This window comes from Empidonax traillii, unplaced genomic scaffold (assembly GCF_003031625.1).
Source record: "Empidonax traillii isolate 1590-97213 ecotype Southwest subspecies unplaced genomic scaffold, ASM303162v1 scaffold324:size701061, whole genome shotgun sequence".
Taxonomy (NCBI): domain Eukaryota; kingdom Metazoa; phylum Chordata; class Aves; order Passeriformes; family Tyrannidae; genus Empidonax; species Empidonax traillii.
The window spans coordinates 500,394-518,927 of record NW_020955517.1 but is presented as its reverse complement, the minus strand read 5'-3'; the positions used below and the strand labels follow the sequence as shown (position 1 = coordinate 518,927).

General features: G+C 40.4%; 1 protein-coding gene across 11 annotated transcripts in view; it reads left to right on the top strand.

Moving 5' to 3' along the window:
• Positions 1-18,534, top strand: part of HIVEP1 (human immunodeficiency virus type I enhancer binding protein 1) — a 127,186-nt gene that overhangs the window by 81,154 nt on the left and 27,498 nt on the right. For all 11 annotated transcript variants that reach the window (XM_027891656.1, XM_027891654.1, XM_027891653.1 and 8 more), the window contains one exon: positions 8,481-14,404. In XM_027891656.1, coding sequence (XP_027747457.1) covers positions 8,481-14,404 — 5,924 coding nt within the window. The remainder of the gene's footprint in view (positions 1-8,480; positions 14,405-18,534) is intronic.

Here is an 18,534-nt window from a genome sequence, read left to right as displayed (position 1 = left end):
CTTCATGGTCTTCATCAAGCATGTTGATTTTATGGGTAAAGATCTGCTGGTTGTTACTTTCTTCACTCAAGTCAACATGCTAAATGCACAAAATGAGACCAAACTCTTCTAAAGAAGATATTTCTTGGTCTTCTTAGCATAGGGCAATTATGTCCTTACTCACCATCAGACGTCAGTGTTGTCCTGATGTGAGTATCCATGACTTGAAAGATGCTGCCAGGAAGACAGCCCCAGACTGCAGCTAATCATTTACTCTTTACCTGTCCCAAGGCCAAACAAGAGTTGACAGGCTCTCACACCTGGGATGAAACTGTATCACCGGGAGCTTCCTGATAAGTTGAAGCTGTGTGCCTCTGGGCAAAGGTGTCTCCCTTTCTGTATGCTAAAATTTTATTGCACAATTTCTAACACTAATCTGCCCTGCCCTTCCTAGGGTGCCACAGTATTTCACCTAGTGTGTGAGGACTAGCCCAGAGGATGCCTTTGTGGCTGCACTTACAAGGTTATATGTGTTCTTGTTTCTTGGGAAGGAACCTTTTTTGTTTTGAATTAATGATTGTATCATATCTGTGTCTCTTCACCCTACCTTCAGTCAGTCCAGAACATTATCCCCCCCTTCCAGCCATAGTGTAACTTTGCAATTCAAACACTGGTGAGAGAGATGCTGACACCTGAGGACTGAGGAACCCCTTGCTCACTCTGCCACCAACTCCTGTCTCCCTCATGCTGGTTTGAAATACAGGCAGGCCTATTATTTCAGGGAAACATTACTCTAAGGCAATAAATACTTCTTCCTTTTCTCAATGTTACCTTCAAAGTGTTAGTTCCCTTCTCTTAATATAGAATTAGTGGAAACAGTAGATTGTATAGTTTAGACTTTACCATTTGTACTACACATTGTTAAATATTTGCCAGTTCTTAACTATTGCTTACTTTTTGATAACCGGCAATATGGGTATTTCTTGCAAAATGTTTAGTTGAAAACCCCAAAATTGCATATGAAGAGAATATTTTTACTTTGCTTTTTTTTTTTTTTTTTTTTTTTTTTTTTTTTTTTTTTTTTTTTTTTTTTTTTTTTTTTGTTGAAGTGCCTGTTACTTTTGCCATTACCAAGATGAAATGTGACCAGAATTCAGTGATGTGATTTGTTTGGTGGAAGTTGCAAGTGGGAAAAGGAATTAAGCAACAAGAAAAATAAAAAAGCAGGATTCCTGGGGATGCTGTTCCTGGTGCAGCCAGAGAACGTGTCATTGGTGTGTGTTCTGATCCTGATGACCTAAATTGAAGACCTATGGAAACATGCCAGCAGTGTATTGGATATAAACATGAGCAAAACTACTTTTAGATGTTCAGCTTTATATATTCCAGTCTCATAACAGTGGAAATCGATGAAAGCTGGGATGATTATCATAAAATAGTCAATAGACTGCTATGATAAAGTTACAGGTTTTGGGAACAAGGGGACACTGGATGTCATTTTTTACCTTGACTTTAAGAATGCTTTTGACACTGTCTCCCACAAGATTGTTGTATCCAGGTTAGGGTGATAAGGTCTGGATAGGTGGACAACCAGGGGAGGAGTTTAACAGGTACAAATGCAAAGCCCTGCACCCAGGCAGCAGGATCCCCAGGCTGGGGACTGTCAGTCCAGGGAGCAGCTTCATGGAAAGGCCCTGGGGGTGTGGTGGGCAGCGAGCTGGACACCAGCCAGCAGCACACCTGGCAGCAGGGGAGGCCACAGCATTGTGAGCTATGTGAATGAAAGCAAGATCAGAAGACCAAGGAAAGGAATTAACTTCCCCTGCTCAGCAATCCTTAGACCACCTTTAGATACTCCAGTTTTGCCCCCACTCCCAGTGCAGGCTGAACATCAGAAACCTGGAGTGAGTTTAGTGTTGAGGGACCACAACCATCAGGACCTGGAGCACTTGTCCTCTGAGGAGAAGCTGAGGGACTAGGGCTCGTTCAAGATCGAGAAGAGGTGGTTTTGGAGGGGCTTGTCATGAAGATGGAGTCATATTCTTCATAGTGGAGCATGTTGAGAGGATGAAAGGCAATAGTAACAAGTTCAAACAAGAGTGGCATGGACTGTCTTGTTCCCAACAAGGACAGTAAAGCAGCTGAAGATGCTGCTCACAGAGGCTGTGTAGACTCTCTCCTTGGAGGTTTCCAAGATCTTATAGGACAAAGCCCTAAAGACCCTAGTCTGATCCCATAGCTGGCCCTAATTTGAGCAGGAGGCTGGACTAGAGATTTGCTGAGGTCCCTTCCCACCTGAATTGTCTTGTGATGGTATGAAATACTGATTTTTTAAATTTGGAAAATTTATTTAGTGGTAGAGGTACAGTGTGTGATTTCTTGGTATATATATCAACATACATTTTCTCTACAATTACTTTTAATATATAAGCTTGACATGCACTGATTTTATGGGCTTGCCAGGATGTGATAGTAGGGAGCAATAAAATTTAATTTGACTTTACAAAAATGTGTGCTGTTATTGAGGTTAATGGCACTACTCAGATGGGTGCTGGTACAACATATTAACAGAGATGCACCTTTCCTGGAGCTTGTGTTAGTAGGATGTTTGCTAGTTTCGTTAATAATGAGACATTATGCTAATAAAACAGTCATTCCAGTAGAAAAATCTGGTGTGAAATGACCCTTTAAAGAGGCTTAGGGAACCCCTGTCTACCTGGCAGCCAATATAATACCTTCAATGGGTCATGTATCAACCCAGAGCTTAGTGCTGTCTATTAAAAACACCAAGAAAAATAATCATGTGTTTACAGGCATTGTGAAATAATGAAGCCATATTCACCTTATCCCTGCCTTATGGAATTGTCCACTATTTGCTGATATGAACAAAGGGACAAACATTGGCACAGATGAACCATTGATCCAATCACTGTCAAAGGCTTTAGCCTTTGAACTCCTCCCTACTTTTCTTTGCAATTAATTCATGTAAAAATGCTTTACATACAGAATAAGGGTTTTTTTAAAGAATCTGGTCTATATATGTTAGGACTGGTGTTCTCAGTAGTAAAAGAACTTAAGCATACATTAACCCTGCTGACATAAGTTCTCAAATACCACTGCTAACTTGGAGTGCCTCAGGTTCTTTGACTTGCCTCCTGACTTCCAAAACAGGGAGTGACCACCCTCTGGCCATCTCCATAAATCTGAAATTATGTGCCTGAAATAAGACTTCTAAAATTGTTGGTGATTGACTTTAAAATCCTATTCTATTTGTACTTAAAATTAAGCATGGTGCTCGTGTTAATCTTGTTCAAATCTTTCTGTTCTCTTGTTGTTTGTGAACATTTTCATAGTGTGGTTATGTAATAAAGGTTTTGTTGTTTGGGATTTGTTTTACGCTTCAGAAAAACCATAATTTCAGGAAAAATATTTATGGCTGTACTTAACACATAGAAAGCAGTATGAAGCTAAATAAGTCATTTAATAAAAAATGAAAGTTTAGTTATTCCTTGCTGCATTTAATGTAAGTTCTGGTGGCTTTCTATTTGCCAACAAGACTTATTTCTTTATCTCATAATAATGTTCTTTATTCATGGAAACAGACCCAGTGAGGTGACTCATGACTGCTTTTGATAGTTTCAGTGAAATCAGAATTAAATAAGATGTCAAGAATAAGAATATAAGAAGTATCTTAAGACATAGGAAGCTTAGCTTTAATCAGAATTAGTAATGGTCTTTCTCTTTTGGAAACCTTTCCATCTTTGGATCGCTAGCATTGTCAGATGTGAGAGGAACCTCTTAGCTGTACATGTAAGGCATCAGTTAGTAGCTGAACACTTTCAGAAGAGACTTGACCTTATGTGCAGTGCCCTGGCAACTGAAGTACAGATCAGACACTTAGATTTGAAAATCTGGTCTGTTGTATGGAAGAAATCAATAATTTTTTTAAATTCTGCAGCATAAAATGAGTGCATGAGATGGAAATTATGCTGTTCATTGGGCTGCAGGGACAGATAGTGGTTGCTTGCTCCGTGCTCACAGGGCAGCACTGAGGGAGAAGAGAGCTTGGTGCCCTGCTTCGGTTCCCTCTTACTCTCTTCCTTTTTTTAAGTGCAAGCATGTAGCTCTATTAGAAGGGAGAGAAAGAGTGGGTGTTGTAATAACATGTAGGCTTTTAGACAGGCAGTTCTGGAAGCTACTTAAACAAAGCCATTGAGATCATTTTGTCAAGCTACTGTCTAGTTCACTGGTAAATGCTTTGGAAGGAAAAAAATCAGATCACTTATAACCTCTCTTTATTTGCTATATGAGTTACTTTGCCAAATTGCTATCTACACCATCACACCCGGGTTCTTCTGCTCTATCTTCTGTACATGGAGTGACATGCATCAGAGAAATGGTAGGTGAACAAAGTCATGTTTAGAAATATCAGTTTTTTCTTGTCATGTTTTGAGTGCAGAATTCATACCAAAGCAAAAGAGAGCAAACAGAACAAAGCCAAGCAGGCAAAGCACAAAAGAGATGTTCTGGTGTCCCTGGGATGTGAAAGGCAAGGTACTGAGAAGAGTGGCATTGTCCCCTCTTCTCCTGGGCTAGGTAACTTAATCCTATTTGATGTAATACAACTAATGAGAAAGATTCTTTTTAGACATCTGACTGAGGTAACAGCATTTCTCAACAGCACCACTTCACCACCAGGGAAAAAGGGGAATTACCACCGATTAAAAGGGCTTGGTGATTGCAGAGGCAGGTGAGCAGAGCACACAGAGCGTCAGGGAGAGAAAGAAAAGCAGATCAGCTTCTTTTTTCTTTTTCTTTTTTTTTTTCACATGAGGATGTTTTTACATTCTCTTTGTTCAGTGTCAGTTTGTTGGTGGGGGTACATGGCCCTGACAAGTCATCACACTCCTGCAAGTTGGTAGCTCTGAAAGGCAGAGACTTTGCCTTGACTGTAGCATTTTGGGACTGGCACTTTCCACCAGTTTTGTTGATGCCTCTGGAAATATTGATGCAGTTGACCTTTGTGCAAGCATGTAGCTGTAGATTAAGAAATGTGTGGTGGAATATCTTCAACATAAACTGGGAATACAAAGCTAAGACTTATACAAGAATGACAAGCTAAAAATAAGTGAAACAAAGTTGTCAGAAGTTTGTTTTTTCCCCAGAATATGCTAGAAATTTGGTTGTTAGCAAACATGGGGTGAATATTACCATTAATAATTATAAGGATTTCTAAATTATCCAGGAGTAGAGCACAAGACTTAAACCATTGTTAAGCTTTGTTAAGCCGTTGTCAAGAAAGGACAAGATTTTATAGATAGATGCACTGAAGCAAATCTGTGACTCCGCCTCTGGGATCACAAAAGATATTGAGTCAGAAATACAAACAAGAAACTAGTTCTCATGATTTCTGTAAACTGGAATTTTATTGGTATAGAAGCAGCACAATTAGGGGTTATGAAGACTGAAAAAAAAATACTATTTCTGTGCATAATGCAGTATATAACTTGCCTTTGTTTATTCTTTTTTCTTTCCTTTTCCATTTCCCAAACCATTCTTATGCTTTAGAATATGTTGAACAGCATTTTTTAAAAGTAAAGCAGAAAAGAGATTATGGAAAATTCTGATCTTGTATTCATAATGAAGTAATCTTTTTAATTGCTTGATTGGTAGATTAGAGATACATTTTTACTTTTTTCAAGGCTTTTGTAAGTCACATTACATCTTTTAGCTGTGTTGGTTTCCATTTCACCAGTGCAGATTGAGTATGCTTGTGCTTTTGCACTACGTGGTTGGAACCCAGAAACAGTAATTATTGAATATTCTGAGGCATCAGGAAACAGCACATCCCTTGATTGCTCGATTGCTGCAGTATGAAACACCTCAGACTTTTTTGTGCACGTTTGCTTGAATGTTTGCAATTCCTGGCACTCCTACCTTCCTAGCTATGTTGTAATCTGCCCAGCTCTTCCCGTAGTGCTCCGGTACAAACACTGGCAGTATGATCGGTGTGGGGGCGTGATTGTGACAGGATAAAAGCTACAGTGTGTGCATAAAAGGAACCAAATTACTTACACTCAATTAACGTGGCCATGTTTCAGAGAGATCACCAAACCATGGCTAAAAGCACTCTTTTATATAATTACCTTGTTATTTTCTCTTTGATTCATGTAAAACTGTTTTTTATTGTTATTGAAGAAAAAACAGTTACAGTAGACTATGAATTTTAAAGAATTCACCATTAATAATATCAATGATAACTTATTACTGTAAGCCACTGTTTATTGTGAAGCAATGGAAAGTACAAAACACTGTGATGGAAGACTGCTTGACTTCGAGTATATTAAATCCAGTCTAATAGGAATATGTTTTGGTTATAAAGCAGTAAATCCAAAGTTCATGTAAGTGAACAATTACTGCAGAAATTTCTTTCTGGAATCACAAAGGAGCACACAGCCTCCATAAGTAGGATTTGGAGCCAGTGATTCAAGCATCTTTTTTATAGGACTGCTGAATGTGACAAAACAGGCTCTTACTCTTCGTAGTTATGCTTTCTGTGGTAGGACTGGGAGAGGAATAGGTTGGGTTCTGCAGAGCTTTCACATTTGCTATAAATTATGTGTGTTGTGGTTTCACCCCGGCTGGCAACCAAGCACCATGCAGCCACGACTCCATAATTCCCAGCCACTGTGAAGAAAGTTAACTCTACCCCAGCCAAAACCAGCACATTGTGTGATGTGTAGTCTTTAATCTTTCAGTTTGCAAGGTAATCTCCCGAATATCCATTCACCCAAAGTGAATGTATGCGTACAATTAAGTTGGCATTGAGCTGGAAATTGGATTTTGAATTTCCAGGAATCTGGCAATTGGGTTGTGCTCTGGCATGGAGAAAACATAACATCTTTTTGCCTTTTTTTTTTTTTTTTCTCTCCTGCTGGTCACTTTGCATTCTCTTCTGCTAAACAAGCTTTAAGCATTGCCTAGATTTCCTCTGCATGGAGCAGGAATTCCACTCTGGATTCATCAACTGCAGTATCTCTTGTTAGATGCACACGCTGCGTTGGCTTTCCTCCCACCGCAGTACGGAAGCCAGCTGGTGTTTCTGCAAGGGGATAGTCGTTGTGCCGCTCCGAGGGCACCATAGGGTTGGCGGGTACTGGGGTGCCGGAGCTTTCTCCACTTGCCTCCTTGTGAAGTTGACTGTGAGAATTTTGTCCCTGTATATGTTGTCTTAAGGCTGTTCTTTGCCCAGAATTGCACATAAACCTCTGTTCCTGAGCGTGCGGGTAAACATACTGCATCGGGTTACTCAGTTCTGCTTCCCAAAATGTGTGTGCAGCTGAACATTCTCAGAGCCATCAGCCCTCCGGTCACATCAGACTCTTCCTTTGCTTTTAATATTGGCAATCAGACGAATAGGGTTCTGGCTAACAGCCTAATGAAGGAGTACGTTAAAGCTTAAGAAAATGAATTTACATCCATTTAATATTCCTTTGCACTACCAGTGATGCTAGCTGAGGTAATGGCTAGGACTGCCTATATGTTAGGAAAGAAGTGAAAAAAAAAGGTAAAAGCTGATAGATTAAACATCACTCATTTGAGGTAGACAAAGGTGTGTAACTCAAGTATCTATAAAAAAGAAAGGCTTTTAAGTATCAATACTCAAATTCAGTCTATATGTATTTTTATTATAGAGGAAATAGGACTATCTTCAAATACAAGTACTTGCTGCAAAATTGTTCTGCTGAATAATACTCCAATTCGTTTACTCTTCACTACCTCCCTAAAACTCGTGTGCATATCTGCTTATAATGAGCAACAAGTGCAGCTAGTTATGAAATAATTTAAATTTAGTTTATTTTGTTTCATGATGCACAAATAGAAAGTCATTTAAGTGTGACTGATTTTATTCATCTGCAGTAGTTGCTCATCTGAAATGCCATTGAAGTTCAGTAATTGGAGCTCTGAAATACAGTATTTGACAGATGGTGTGGGTGGTTGTGCCATTTCCATGATAAATCTACTTACAAATATAACCACGAGGAAGTTGTGTTCATTGCTTGACTATGGGAACATATAGATGGAAAAAGTGACAAACATGACATATGTGTCTTGGTTCTTCATTTTCCTCCTATAACGATTTGGATTTTTAAACCAGTGCAAGAGGGAGGCTTCTTTTACTTATCTGAAAAAGAGTTGCTAAAATATTCCTTCAGTAACCTTTCTTTTCTTACATTTTCTTTGAAGCTTTTCCTATAGTGAATTACTTTTGTGATGTCTTCGAGCATCAGTTAGAAAGCATTGCTCATTTTAGATAAAAACAAAATAGATCTTCACTAAGATACCTTTACTGTTAAAAGAAAGTATTGGAGGCTGGAAAGACAAATGTCAGTCCTGTTGCCCCAGGGCTTACTGTTGAAACTAGGAGCGGTATAAATAAAAAAAAAATACTGTGTTATCTAATTTGAATATTCTTTTTTGTTCTCTTTGTGTTTTAACAGAAATCACCGATGCTGGTACTAGAGGAACCCAAGATACAATTAAGGGTGTGAAAAGAAAAAAGATTGTGTCTGAAAACCATCTTAAAAAAATACCAAAATCGCCTTTGAGAAGCCCCGCTGAAGCCAAGGTCAAGCAAAATGCAGAGCCTTCACCACTAAAAGCTCCTCCAGATGCCTCGGAACACGCCATGGCACAGGATCACCTGCCCGTGCAAAATGGAAATCAATGTACCAAACAAAATGGGGGAGCACTTTGTAGTGAGATAAGTGTTGAAACAACCAAATCTGAGGCATCAATGCAGACAAAGCTTTCACTGACGCATCAGTCCTTAGATTTGTGTAAACAGGCAGCGGGGGATACTGATGCAAACCAACTGAACTCAGCAGAGAGGAAACCTCCCTTAAACTCCTCATCAAGTAAAACAAAGACTGACAGTAATGAATGTATTAATTTTGTTGATCGCAGTACGTCATCCCCGTGTACACGCACTGCATTCGATGTCTTATTAAAAGCTATGGAGCCTGAACTGAACACCTTAGCACAAGAGTGCCCCCCTTATGGGATGCAAATAGAGAAACTGAGACCAAATAAAACTGTAAGCACCTCTTCTAGTCTCACGTCCAATAGAGTAAGCGTTCAAAATCAGTCTGCTTTGTCACAGCAAGAGTTTGCAGCTGGACCTCACTATTACCCGTGTACGTTGAACAATGTGCATGTAGCAACAACAGCCAAGACTGGACAAGCACAAGGCCAATCAGTTTCTCATTCACAAGACCTTATTACTAAAACCAGTCAACAAAATCACCAGGTTGTTATGTGTCCAAGTTTAACTAGGTCAGTGGTGCAACAGCAGAGTCAAGAAAACCCCAAGCTCCAGCAGATATACAGCATAGCAGTAACTTCCTCTGTTGTTCACACCTCATCTTCCACTGTAACTCAGGTTTTTTCTCAAAACCAGTTAGTAGCTAGTTCATCTTCACCTCTGTCAATTAGCACATCAGGTTCAACACACTTGCCTATAGGTCCCGTGTATAATTCAGCCCAGATAGCATCAGTTGTAAACCATGGTGTAGAACAAATATGTAACCTCTTAAAAGACCAGAAGCCTAAAAAGCTAGGGAAATACGTCTGTGAGTATTGCAATCGGGCCTGTGCCAAGCCCAGCGTTCTCCAAAAGCACATCCGATCCCATACTGGAGAGCGACCATATCCTTGTGTGACTTGTGGCTTTTCATTTAAAACCAAAAGCAATCTGTACAAGCACAAAAAATCTCATGCACATGCTATCAAACTTGGACTTGTTCTACAACCAGATTCAGGTGGCCTCTTCTTGTCTCAAGACTCGGACAAAGCACTTAGCATTCATTCAGATGTGGAAGAAAGTGGTGAAAGTGAAGATGAAGGCACTGCTGATGAAAGACAAGATGATCAAGAACTGGAACCTGCACAATTAGTGAAAGTCATTTCAAGTGCAGAAACATTGCAGAAAGGAAGTCCTATTCCAGTAAGCAACCCAGATTGTATACCAGGTGACTCTTCGTTACATGATGCAGAACCTCAAGTAAGGGCAGCTTTACCAAAAGTAGTCGTCCATCCTGTAAATGTTTCTCCATTAAGGGCTGATAGCCCAAAAGTAACAGAACCAGCACCCGAGCTTGCTGCAGCGCAGAGAAAAGGAGATTCTAAAGTGACAGCTCTTCAGTCAAATGTGACACATACAGGCTCATTCAAGGAGAATGACATAAAGCAGCATCAGAAAGTAGAAGCAGGCCTATTAGAGGAACAGCTGGGATCTGCAGGAGGATCAGTGCATGCCCAGCTCCAGAGACAACAGGCAACTGATGGTTCTCAAGATCAGCAAGGAAAATGTCTTTTGAGCCCTAGAAGTTTAGGTAGTACTGATTCTGGTTATTTCTCTCGTTCTGAAAGTGCTGATCAAACAATGAGCCCTCCAGCTCCTTTTGCAAGGGGATTGCTGACCTCTGAGAAAGATCCAAATAAAAACCTGCCCTGTGTGCCACGAACAAGTGGTGTGGTGGCATCAGTGGTACAAACTGTTTGTGCTGAAAAAAATCTGATTCTCTCTGGCCAAATGCGACCTCCCTTGGCAACAAAAACTCTTGAGGAGCGTATCTCAAAGTTAATTTCTGACAACGAAGCTGTTGTAGATGACAAACAGTTAGATAGCGTGAAACCAAGAAGAACATCTCTTTCAAGAAGAGGAAGCATAGATTCACCAAAATCCTACATATTTAAAGATTCTTTCCAGTTTGATTTAAAGCCCATGGGAAGAAGAACTAGCTCAAGCTCTGATATACCAAAGTCTCCTTTCACGCCCACTGAGAAATCAAAGCAAGTTTTTCTTCTTTCTGTACCATCCCTTGACTGTTTACCTATAACACGAAGTAATTCCATGCCTACCACCAGTTACTCAGCAGTACCTCCAAACGTAATACCTCCCTCTCATCCTCTTCGAGGAAGCCAGTCATTTGATGATAAGATTGGCTCTTTATATGATGATGTTTTTGTATCGGGACCTGCTACTCCACTGAACCAAGGCGGACACCCTCGGACCCTTGTTAGACAGGCAGCAATAGAAGATTCTTCTACTGGTGAAAGCCAAGGTCTTGGACTGGTGCGATCTGTAGAAGAAAGTTATCTGGGGTGTAATTTATCCAATGAATCCTTATTGCAAAGGAGCAAATCCTTGGCACAGGGATCAAATTTAGAAAAAACTAAGAAGTCCCCCCAGGTGCGAGGAACAATGTTTGAATGTGAAACCTGCAGAAACAGATATAGGAAACTGGAAAATTTTGAAAACCACAAGAAATTTTATTGTTCAGAGTTGCATGGACCTAAAACTAAAGCAGCAATCCGGGAACCTGAGCATAAAGCTGTTACAAACAGTACACAGCCTCAAATTCTACACTACAGAGTCACTACTTCAACTGGTGTCTGGGAGCAGACACCCCAGATAAGGAAAAGAAGGAAAATGAAAAGTGTTGGTGATGATGATGACCCACAGCAAAATGATTCGAGCATACCATCGAAGAACACAGAAGGCCAAAGCAAGCCAGCAAATTCTTCCAGTCTGTCAAAATACAGTGCAACAACAGTGGTAGGATCACAACAACCAAGCAAACTTCTGCTTCAGAGTTCCCAAGTTCAGCTTGTGGCTCGAGGCACAGATCAGACTATGGAGCCAAAGATGGCTCCACTTATTGAAAAGCAGGCCAGTTCAGCTGCGCAAGAAAAGATGGAGTTGAAAAGACAAGGGACTGGCATTTCAGTAATACAGCACACCAATTCACTGAGCAGAAATAGCTCATTTGAGAAATCAGAGTCGTTTGAAAGACTATCACCAGTTTCTTCTCAAGAGCCCAACAAGGTTGCGAAGCACCGCTCTTTGAATACTGTTGTAATCCAAGAAGACAGACACTCTCATCTAAATTCTCCCCAGCGTCATCAACCCTTGTCGTCAGAATCACCCAGAGGGGACGTTCAGGGAAGCCAGCTGGTTTCTAACGAGAGAAGCACGCCACTTCAACCATCGAGACTTGTTCGACAGCATAACATCCAGGTTCCTGAAATACTGGTCACAGAAGAACCAGACAGAGACCAAGAAAACCAGTGCAGTGACCAGGAAAAGACAGAAAGGTTTAACTGGCCACAGCGCAGTGAAACACTGTCAAAATTACCAACAGAAAAGCTTCCACCGAAGAAGAAAAGAATTCGCTTGGCTGAAATGGAGCATTCATCTGCTGAATCAAGTGTTGACTCCACACTTTCTAGAAGCCTAAGTCGGGAGAGTAGCTTGTCTCATGCCTCCAGTTTCTCAACTTCACTTGATAAAGATGAAACTTTAAAGGCTGAGAACCCTTCCAAAGCAGAGCCTGCTAGTAAGTCATCAGAATTCCTCATGATTCCTGCTGGTTCACACGCACTGTCTGTGCCAGGATCTCATTACCGGGAAATGAGACGTGCTGCCTCAGAGCAAATCAGCTGCACGCAGCCCTCAATGGAGGTTGTGGACTACAGAAGTAAGTCTTTTGACTGTGGAAGCATGTCTCCATCAAAACCTGTCCCACTTGTAGAGGTAGCCACTCCGAAAGTGTCATCTGCAAATGGAGCTGCTGGGCACGTGCCTCTGCTAGAAAGGAGGAGGGGGCCATTCGTAAGACAAATATCTTTAAATATTTCTCCAGAAAATCAACAGCCTCAAGTGAAATCAACTTCTGCCTTGCAGACTGCTCATGCTACAGATGTGCCCACAATGCCATTACACAGGCTCCAGACCTCTGGCAAATCTTCAGTGGACTTTCCTTCAAGTACACAGTATTCACAGACTAACTCCAGGCCTCACTCAGCAATTCAGAGTTGTAATTCTGTTAGCCTGTCTTCGGTTCAGCAGCCTCTAGATCATGTGTTGAATAATCAAGGACAGCCATCCTTGACTCATCAGCCTTCTCAGCCATCTACTAAAACATCAGCCCCAGGGGAGCAAGCAAGCACAGACTCTCTTTCTTGTCATCCTGATGAAAAAAAGGATTGTTTTGCTCCAAAGTATCAACTGCAAGTTAAAACATTACATATAGGTCAGCCGTGCTCTTCTAAATTGCTGAAAAATACTTTATCGACTCAGACCGGTCCAAGTCAAGTTGGGGTGGATCAGAACGCATCCTCCTTTGAAATGCAGACTAAACTGTCTGACATGTCTAATCCGTACTCTGTGCCTCCTCTGAAGCAGATTGTCCCTAATAACTGCAGCAGTCAGATTCCTCCTTTTGTGGTTCCTGTCCGTATTCACAGCAGCATGCCATCGTATGGCTTTGCAACTGTTGCACCCCTTCCTCACATTTTAGTGACTCAGGGTCAGATAAATCAGTCCATCTGCAAAACAAATGTTGTGACAGTGCCAACTCTCGAAGGCAAAACTCAGCTGCCAAAATCTCACAAAGATTATCAGAGGACTTCGCCAAATTCATTTGAATTTGAAAATTCACAACCAGAAAATGGAAACAGAAACTCTTCAAATATCATTCAGAAAGTGCCAGTTAGTGGACTCTTCCCTCAACCAGAAGCTACAGCTTCAAGTAAACGAATGCTTTCCCCAGCCAACAGTTTAGATATTGCCATGGAAAAGCAGCAAAAACGTGTCAAAGATGAGAGTGGAGCTGCTTGTATGACAGATGCTAGACCGTTGCATTCAGTGAATGTTAGATCTAATGACCCTACTAGTAAGCAAAAGAAACCAGTTTTGGTAAGACAAGTTTGCACCACAGAGCCTCTTGAAAATCACCTCTTGGATCCTGATAGTGTTACACAGCATGAAAAAAGCAGCAAGGCCAGTAGTTCAGACCTGCCTGACCATCATTCATCTGACACTGGGGTTTCAGAAACCCTAAAGAAGTCACCAGAATCTGAAGACGTTAAGTCTTCAACATCACCAGTGTTTGTAGTTAGAAAGCCATCTGAATTGTCTCCAGTGAATAACCAGAGTTCTCTTCCCAAGGCTGTAAGTAACAGTCAAGAAAGAAGGTCCCCAAGTAACAATAATGAGAGCAAGCACATCAACAGCCCAGGCCAAGCAAAGCCTGTAACAACACTGGCTGCCATGAATGCAGGAGAAATGCAGAGGTTGTCATTTCCAAGCCTCAAGACCACAACGAATTTTACCTGGTGTTATCTCATGAAGAGAAAACCATTGCATCTGCTGCAAAATGATCAGAAAATCTCTGCCTATTCTACATGGACCATTAGTCCCAACAATCCCAATCCACTTGGTTTGTCAACAAAGGTAGCTCTCTCCCTCCTCAATTCCAAACAAAAAGTTGAAAAACCACTGTACACTCTAGCAAGAACTACTCATCCCAGATCTGATGTACTGGTCTATTCAAGCAAGTGGAAGAACAGCTTAACCAAGGTACTTAAGCAATGCTTGATGTATGCTGATCGTTTACAGAGGATTTGCTTTGGAAATTGTGCTTCCTTATATTTTAGAGAATGTAATATGCCTGACACATACAGTATATGTGCTTATTTATTTCAGTTATGCTGGATCAAACTGCTAAAAAGATCTTAAGTAATTTGATTAAGAAACCTGTTCATAAGGATTTATCACTTTTCATGGAAATTAGTTCCTGGGTTTAAATCTGTATATGGAGTGTTTATTGTGGCAGGAATGTGTTTGACTATTTTTTGTCATGCAAAGGTAGATCAAAAATAACTGATAAAAATATTTTTAAATGCTCTTAAAACAGGTTAAGATCATAAGTGTATATTTTGCTTTAAAAGTCAGGTGGTATTTTCTGTTACAAAAAAGTACTCAGCTTAAACATGTGTCTGTGGATACACTGTGCAAACAGTTTTCACAATTGCTGATTATCAAACTGCGAGAGGAGGAGTATACCATTTCCCTTTCTCCCATCTAGGTTAATCGGTGGTGTGAAATAATGACAGAAATAGCAAAGTTTGAAACAAAATTTCCACTGCTGTAAAACCGCCAACGCCTTCTAGGATCAATATGGCCCCAAAGATGACGTTAAATCTTGCGCTGAGGAATATAATCCAGGCAAAGGTTGTGACCCACATAAAACACTACGTCATTCCAGAGTCCAAAATGTCAGAGCAAAGTACTCACTTTTTATTTGCTTAGCTGTCTCAGGGTTGCACAGTCTTGGTCAGGATTTTACTATCTGGACAGTTTTGTTATAGACAGGACCAAAACTGTGCTGGTTTGGACTGGATTTGGTGTTTCTTAGTGATTGAACCACTTCTGTGAATGGGTAAAGGTGGCTCTTTGCCCGATAGTATGGCAGCAGCTGTCTGTGTCTCTTTAATGGACCTAGTACCACATTTTATTGTCTCATCTAGTGAAATCATAAAGCCTTCTGAGGTGTGTAGCATTTTCACATTTTTCTTTTCTGTTTGCTGTGCACGCCGTGTCTTTGGTGCCAAACTCTTTTTTAGAGCCGGCAAAAACGCAGCATCAGTCACAGACCTACCTCCCTTTCTCCATGATCCTTCAGGGCATGGAAAAATTTTGGTGGGGGTGTAAAAGCAATTGTAAACCTGTCCCACTCCTGCAGGCTGCCATCAGCAGGGTCATTGGGATGGGACTCAGGGTCTGTGTGCCAGCGGTCACTCTAGAGGAGACGTGCCACAGCCTCGGGAAAAGACCTGTATCTCTGTGGGTGTTGAGAGACAGAGGCTCTTGCTGTCAGAGGTCACCCTGGAATGTTTCTGTGTTTGCGAAATGTTTTGCTAAGATACAGAATTGTCAGTGGGGAAAAAAGCAATAGAATGAGAAACTGGATGAGAAGAAGAAATAGTTTCAGAATTACAGGGCTAGTCGAGAAGATACACTGAAATGCTTAAGGCCAAAAGAGCAGTAGAGTGAAACCCGGTCCTTCTGACACCAGTGGGAGATTTGCTAACATTTATATCGGAGTTCAAAACTTTATCCGTAATGTTTCATGCAGAAAATACATACAGGCTGCCGACTTTGTTATAGTGGTTTAATTGAATTGAATTGTTGGTTCCACGTTAGCGTGCTACCTTGGTTTAAACCCTTACTACATTTTTTTTTAGGTCTACTTCTTCATACGTTCTCTGAGATGTTGTACTTAATAGTGCCAAATTAAAAAAAAAAAAAGAAAAGAAAAGAAAAAGGGAATCAAATGTTTAGCCTTTTTCATTGTATGTAGTTGAATGAGCCTTTCTAAGGCAAGTCTCACATCAGCTGTCATTGACTCGTGTTTGTTTTATTTTTAAAAAACAGTCTATCAGAGGAAACTCGCTAATAGCAAAGCTGCTGCATGCCTCTTGAAGACAAGTTTTTGTCTACAAACAAACTCTGTTTAGGTTATAAATAAAGCATAATAATTTAAAAAAAAAAATATATTGTGACAGCACCCTTTTAAATGCTCCAGGAGTGCTTAAATGCTGTAATAGGCAGCTGTCAGGTACATTTACAGTGCTTCTGCCACAAAAGAACCACAGTTACTAATCTTTCTTCAGTCTTGCTTGCTGACGTTTTGAATGAAGCGCATGAGCATGGTTAAAATGAAGAGTTCTTAAGCTCTGCTTGTGACTGATTTACAGGCTTTGCTCAGAGCCATTATGAAGGAAGAAAGTGCAGTGAGAAAGCACCAATAAATGTTTAATTGGCGCTTCAGACTGTGTGAATGAAGTAGAATAGGAAGGCAGAAATTAAAAATTTCAAAGACCTGATAGGTACTTTGACCTAACACCTCCAGAGTTTGTCTGCTTTCCTTTCTAATGACTCTGGCAGCAGGATTTCAGCTGCTTTCCAGAATGATGCTGCTGCTGTTCTTAGAATATACTTCTGTGTTAACAGTCTCCGGTCAGAGCTGGTAATGGAATAGCTTATGCTGTCTTAGGAACTTCCTCACAGAAGCCATGTTTGAAAAAAGTAAAAACTGAAATTCCTCATTCAGTTCAGGCCCAGTAACTCTACTGTTTTGATTTTTTTTATTTGAGACTGAGGATGGAAAATGTTGGAGGTCCTTTTGGAAATTAACATTCCATTAAAAAAAAAAAAAAGGCACAAAGCCAACAAACAAATTATTAAATAATTCTAAAAAAAATGTGATTGATTTCCTGCTTAAAAGGTTGATGGGGTTCTGAGTTCCTTCAGGAACCACGGTTTAGATGGCAGGTCTCCGGGGTTGTGTTTTTTCAAGTGGTTTGCACATTTTAACCCTGACCTGATGGAGAGCTTTAAGTGCTGCTATAATCCAATTTGTAAATAATAAAAATGCAGCACCTCCTCTGTCACAGACTGATTTGGCATATTCTGCTCATAGGGCTTTAACTGCCGATCTTCTCATGGAGATAAAGCGACTTGTTGAACTGTTCCTGGGTTTGCCCCCAGAACTAAGTCATGTTTACAGAGATTTCATGCTACTGCATAACCACTACTAATCACTGTCACAAAAAAAGTAATTCTTTCAAAAATAGGTACCATGGGAAACGAAGATACACGTGAACAAAATGCAAACAATAAAGAACCCTGGGACTTTGTTTGCTCTTCACAATTCACTGCTCAGAGGCAATAGGTGAAGTTGCCACGTTCCAGTGATTCAGAAAACAAACCACAAATGTTATTATAAAAGAAGCTCCTGGAATGAGTGCAGCACGTGAAAATGTAACAGGAGGTTTCACCTGCATAAAGGCTTATTTTATCTCCCTGCTCTTTTTATTTTATTGTTCCATTTATTATTATTGTTTTTCACCAGTTTTCTTCACCTGAAGTCATACTTCTTCCAGCCCCTGTATTGAGCTTGGCTCCACTTCCTGAGGTGAATCAGTAATGTGTGCAGTATTCCAAGGTGATGATTTTTGAGCAAGAATAGGCTGAAGAATGAAAGGTTTCTCTTAACTGTGGAAAGCTTTCCCTTCTTGGATGATGTGCCGTAACAGTCCAGCTCACTACTGGAAATGCAGAAGATTTTTATGAGTAAACTAATAAAAGTTTAAAGAAATTAAAAACATTTTCCCCAAGTGGCTGTGTGCCAGGGGGAAAAAATGTTTAATGAATATTCTAATCTGAAATTTATAACATTGAAGATTCAGGCTGCGAGCATGTTTTTTTTTTCCAAAAAAATGTTGTAAAGTACCAGGAGTATCTATTGAACTCTGGTCTCTGGGCAGCCCTAAGAGCAATTTTTTTACAGTTTTAAACCAATAATTGAGGACAATGGACTTTAATCGGAGCAAAATGAGTGAAGTAGAAATGAATCATGGTCATTGTCTCTATGGGAGAAGAGAGACAAGGCTGTATTAGAAACGGAAGGTATAAGTAATGGTAAAGAGTTTTTCTGCCCTTTCCACCAGTAAATGTGGGGGTTTCATGGATTTTAGGTGAGGTGCGTTAAAGGATTTCCACACAAGAAACCTGTGCTCCTTAGAGATGGATGCTCTTTAAGAGGTACAGAGGGCCAAATCATTGTCATCATCCAGTTCGAATTTTTCACAAAAAGCTAAACAGACTGGTTTTTTATATTGTCAGATATCATTTCTGTAGATTTC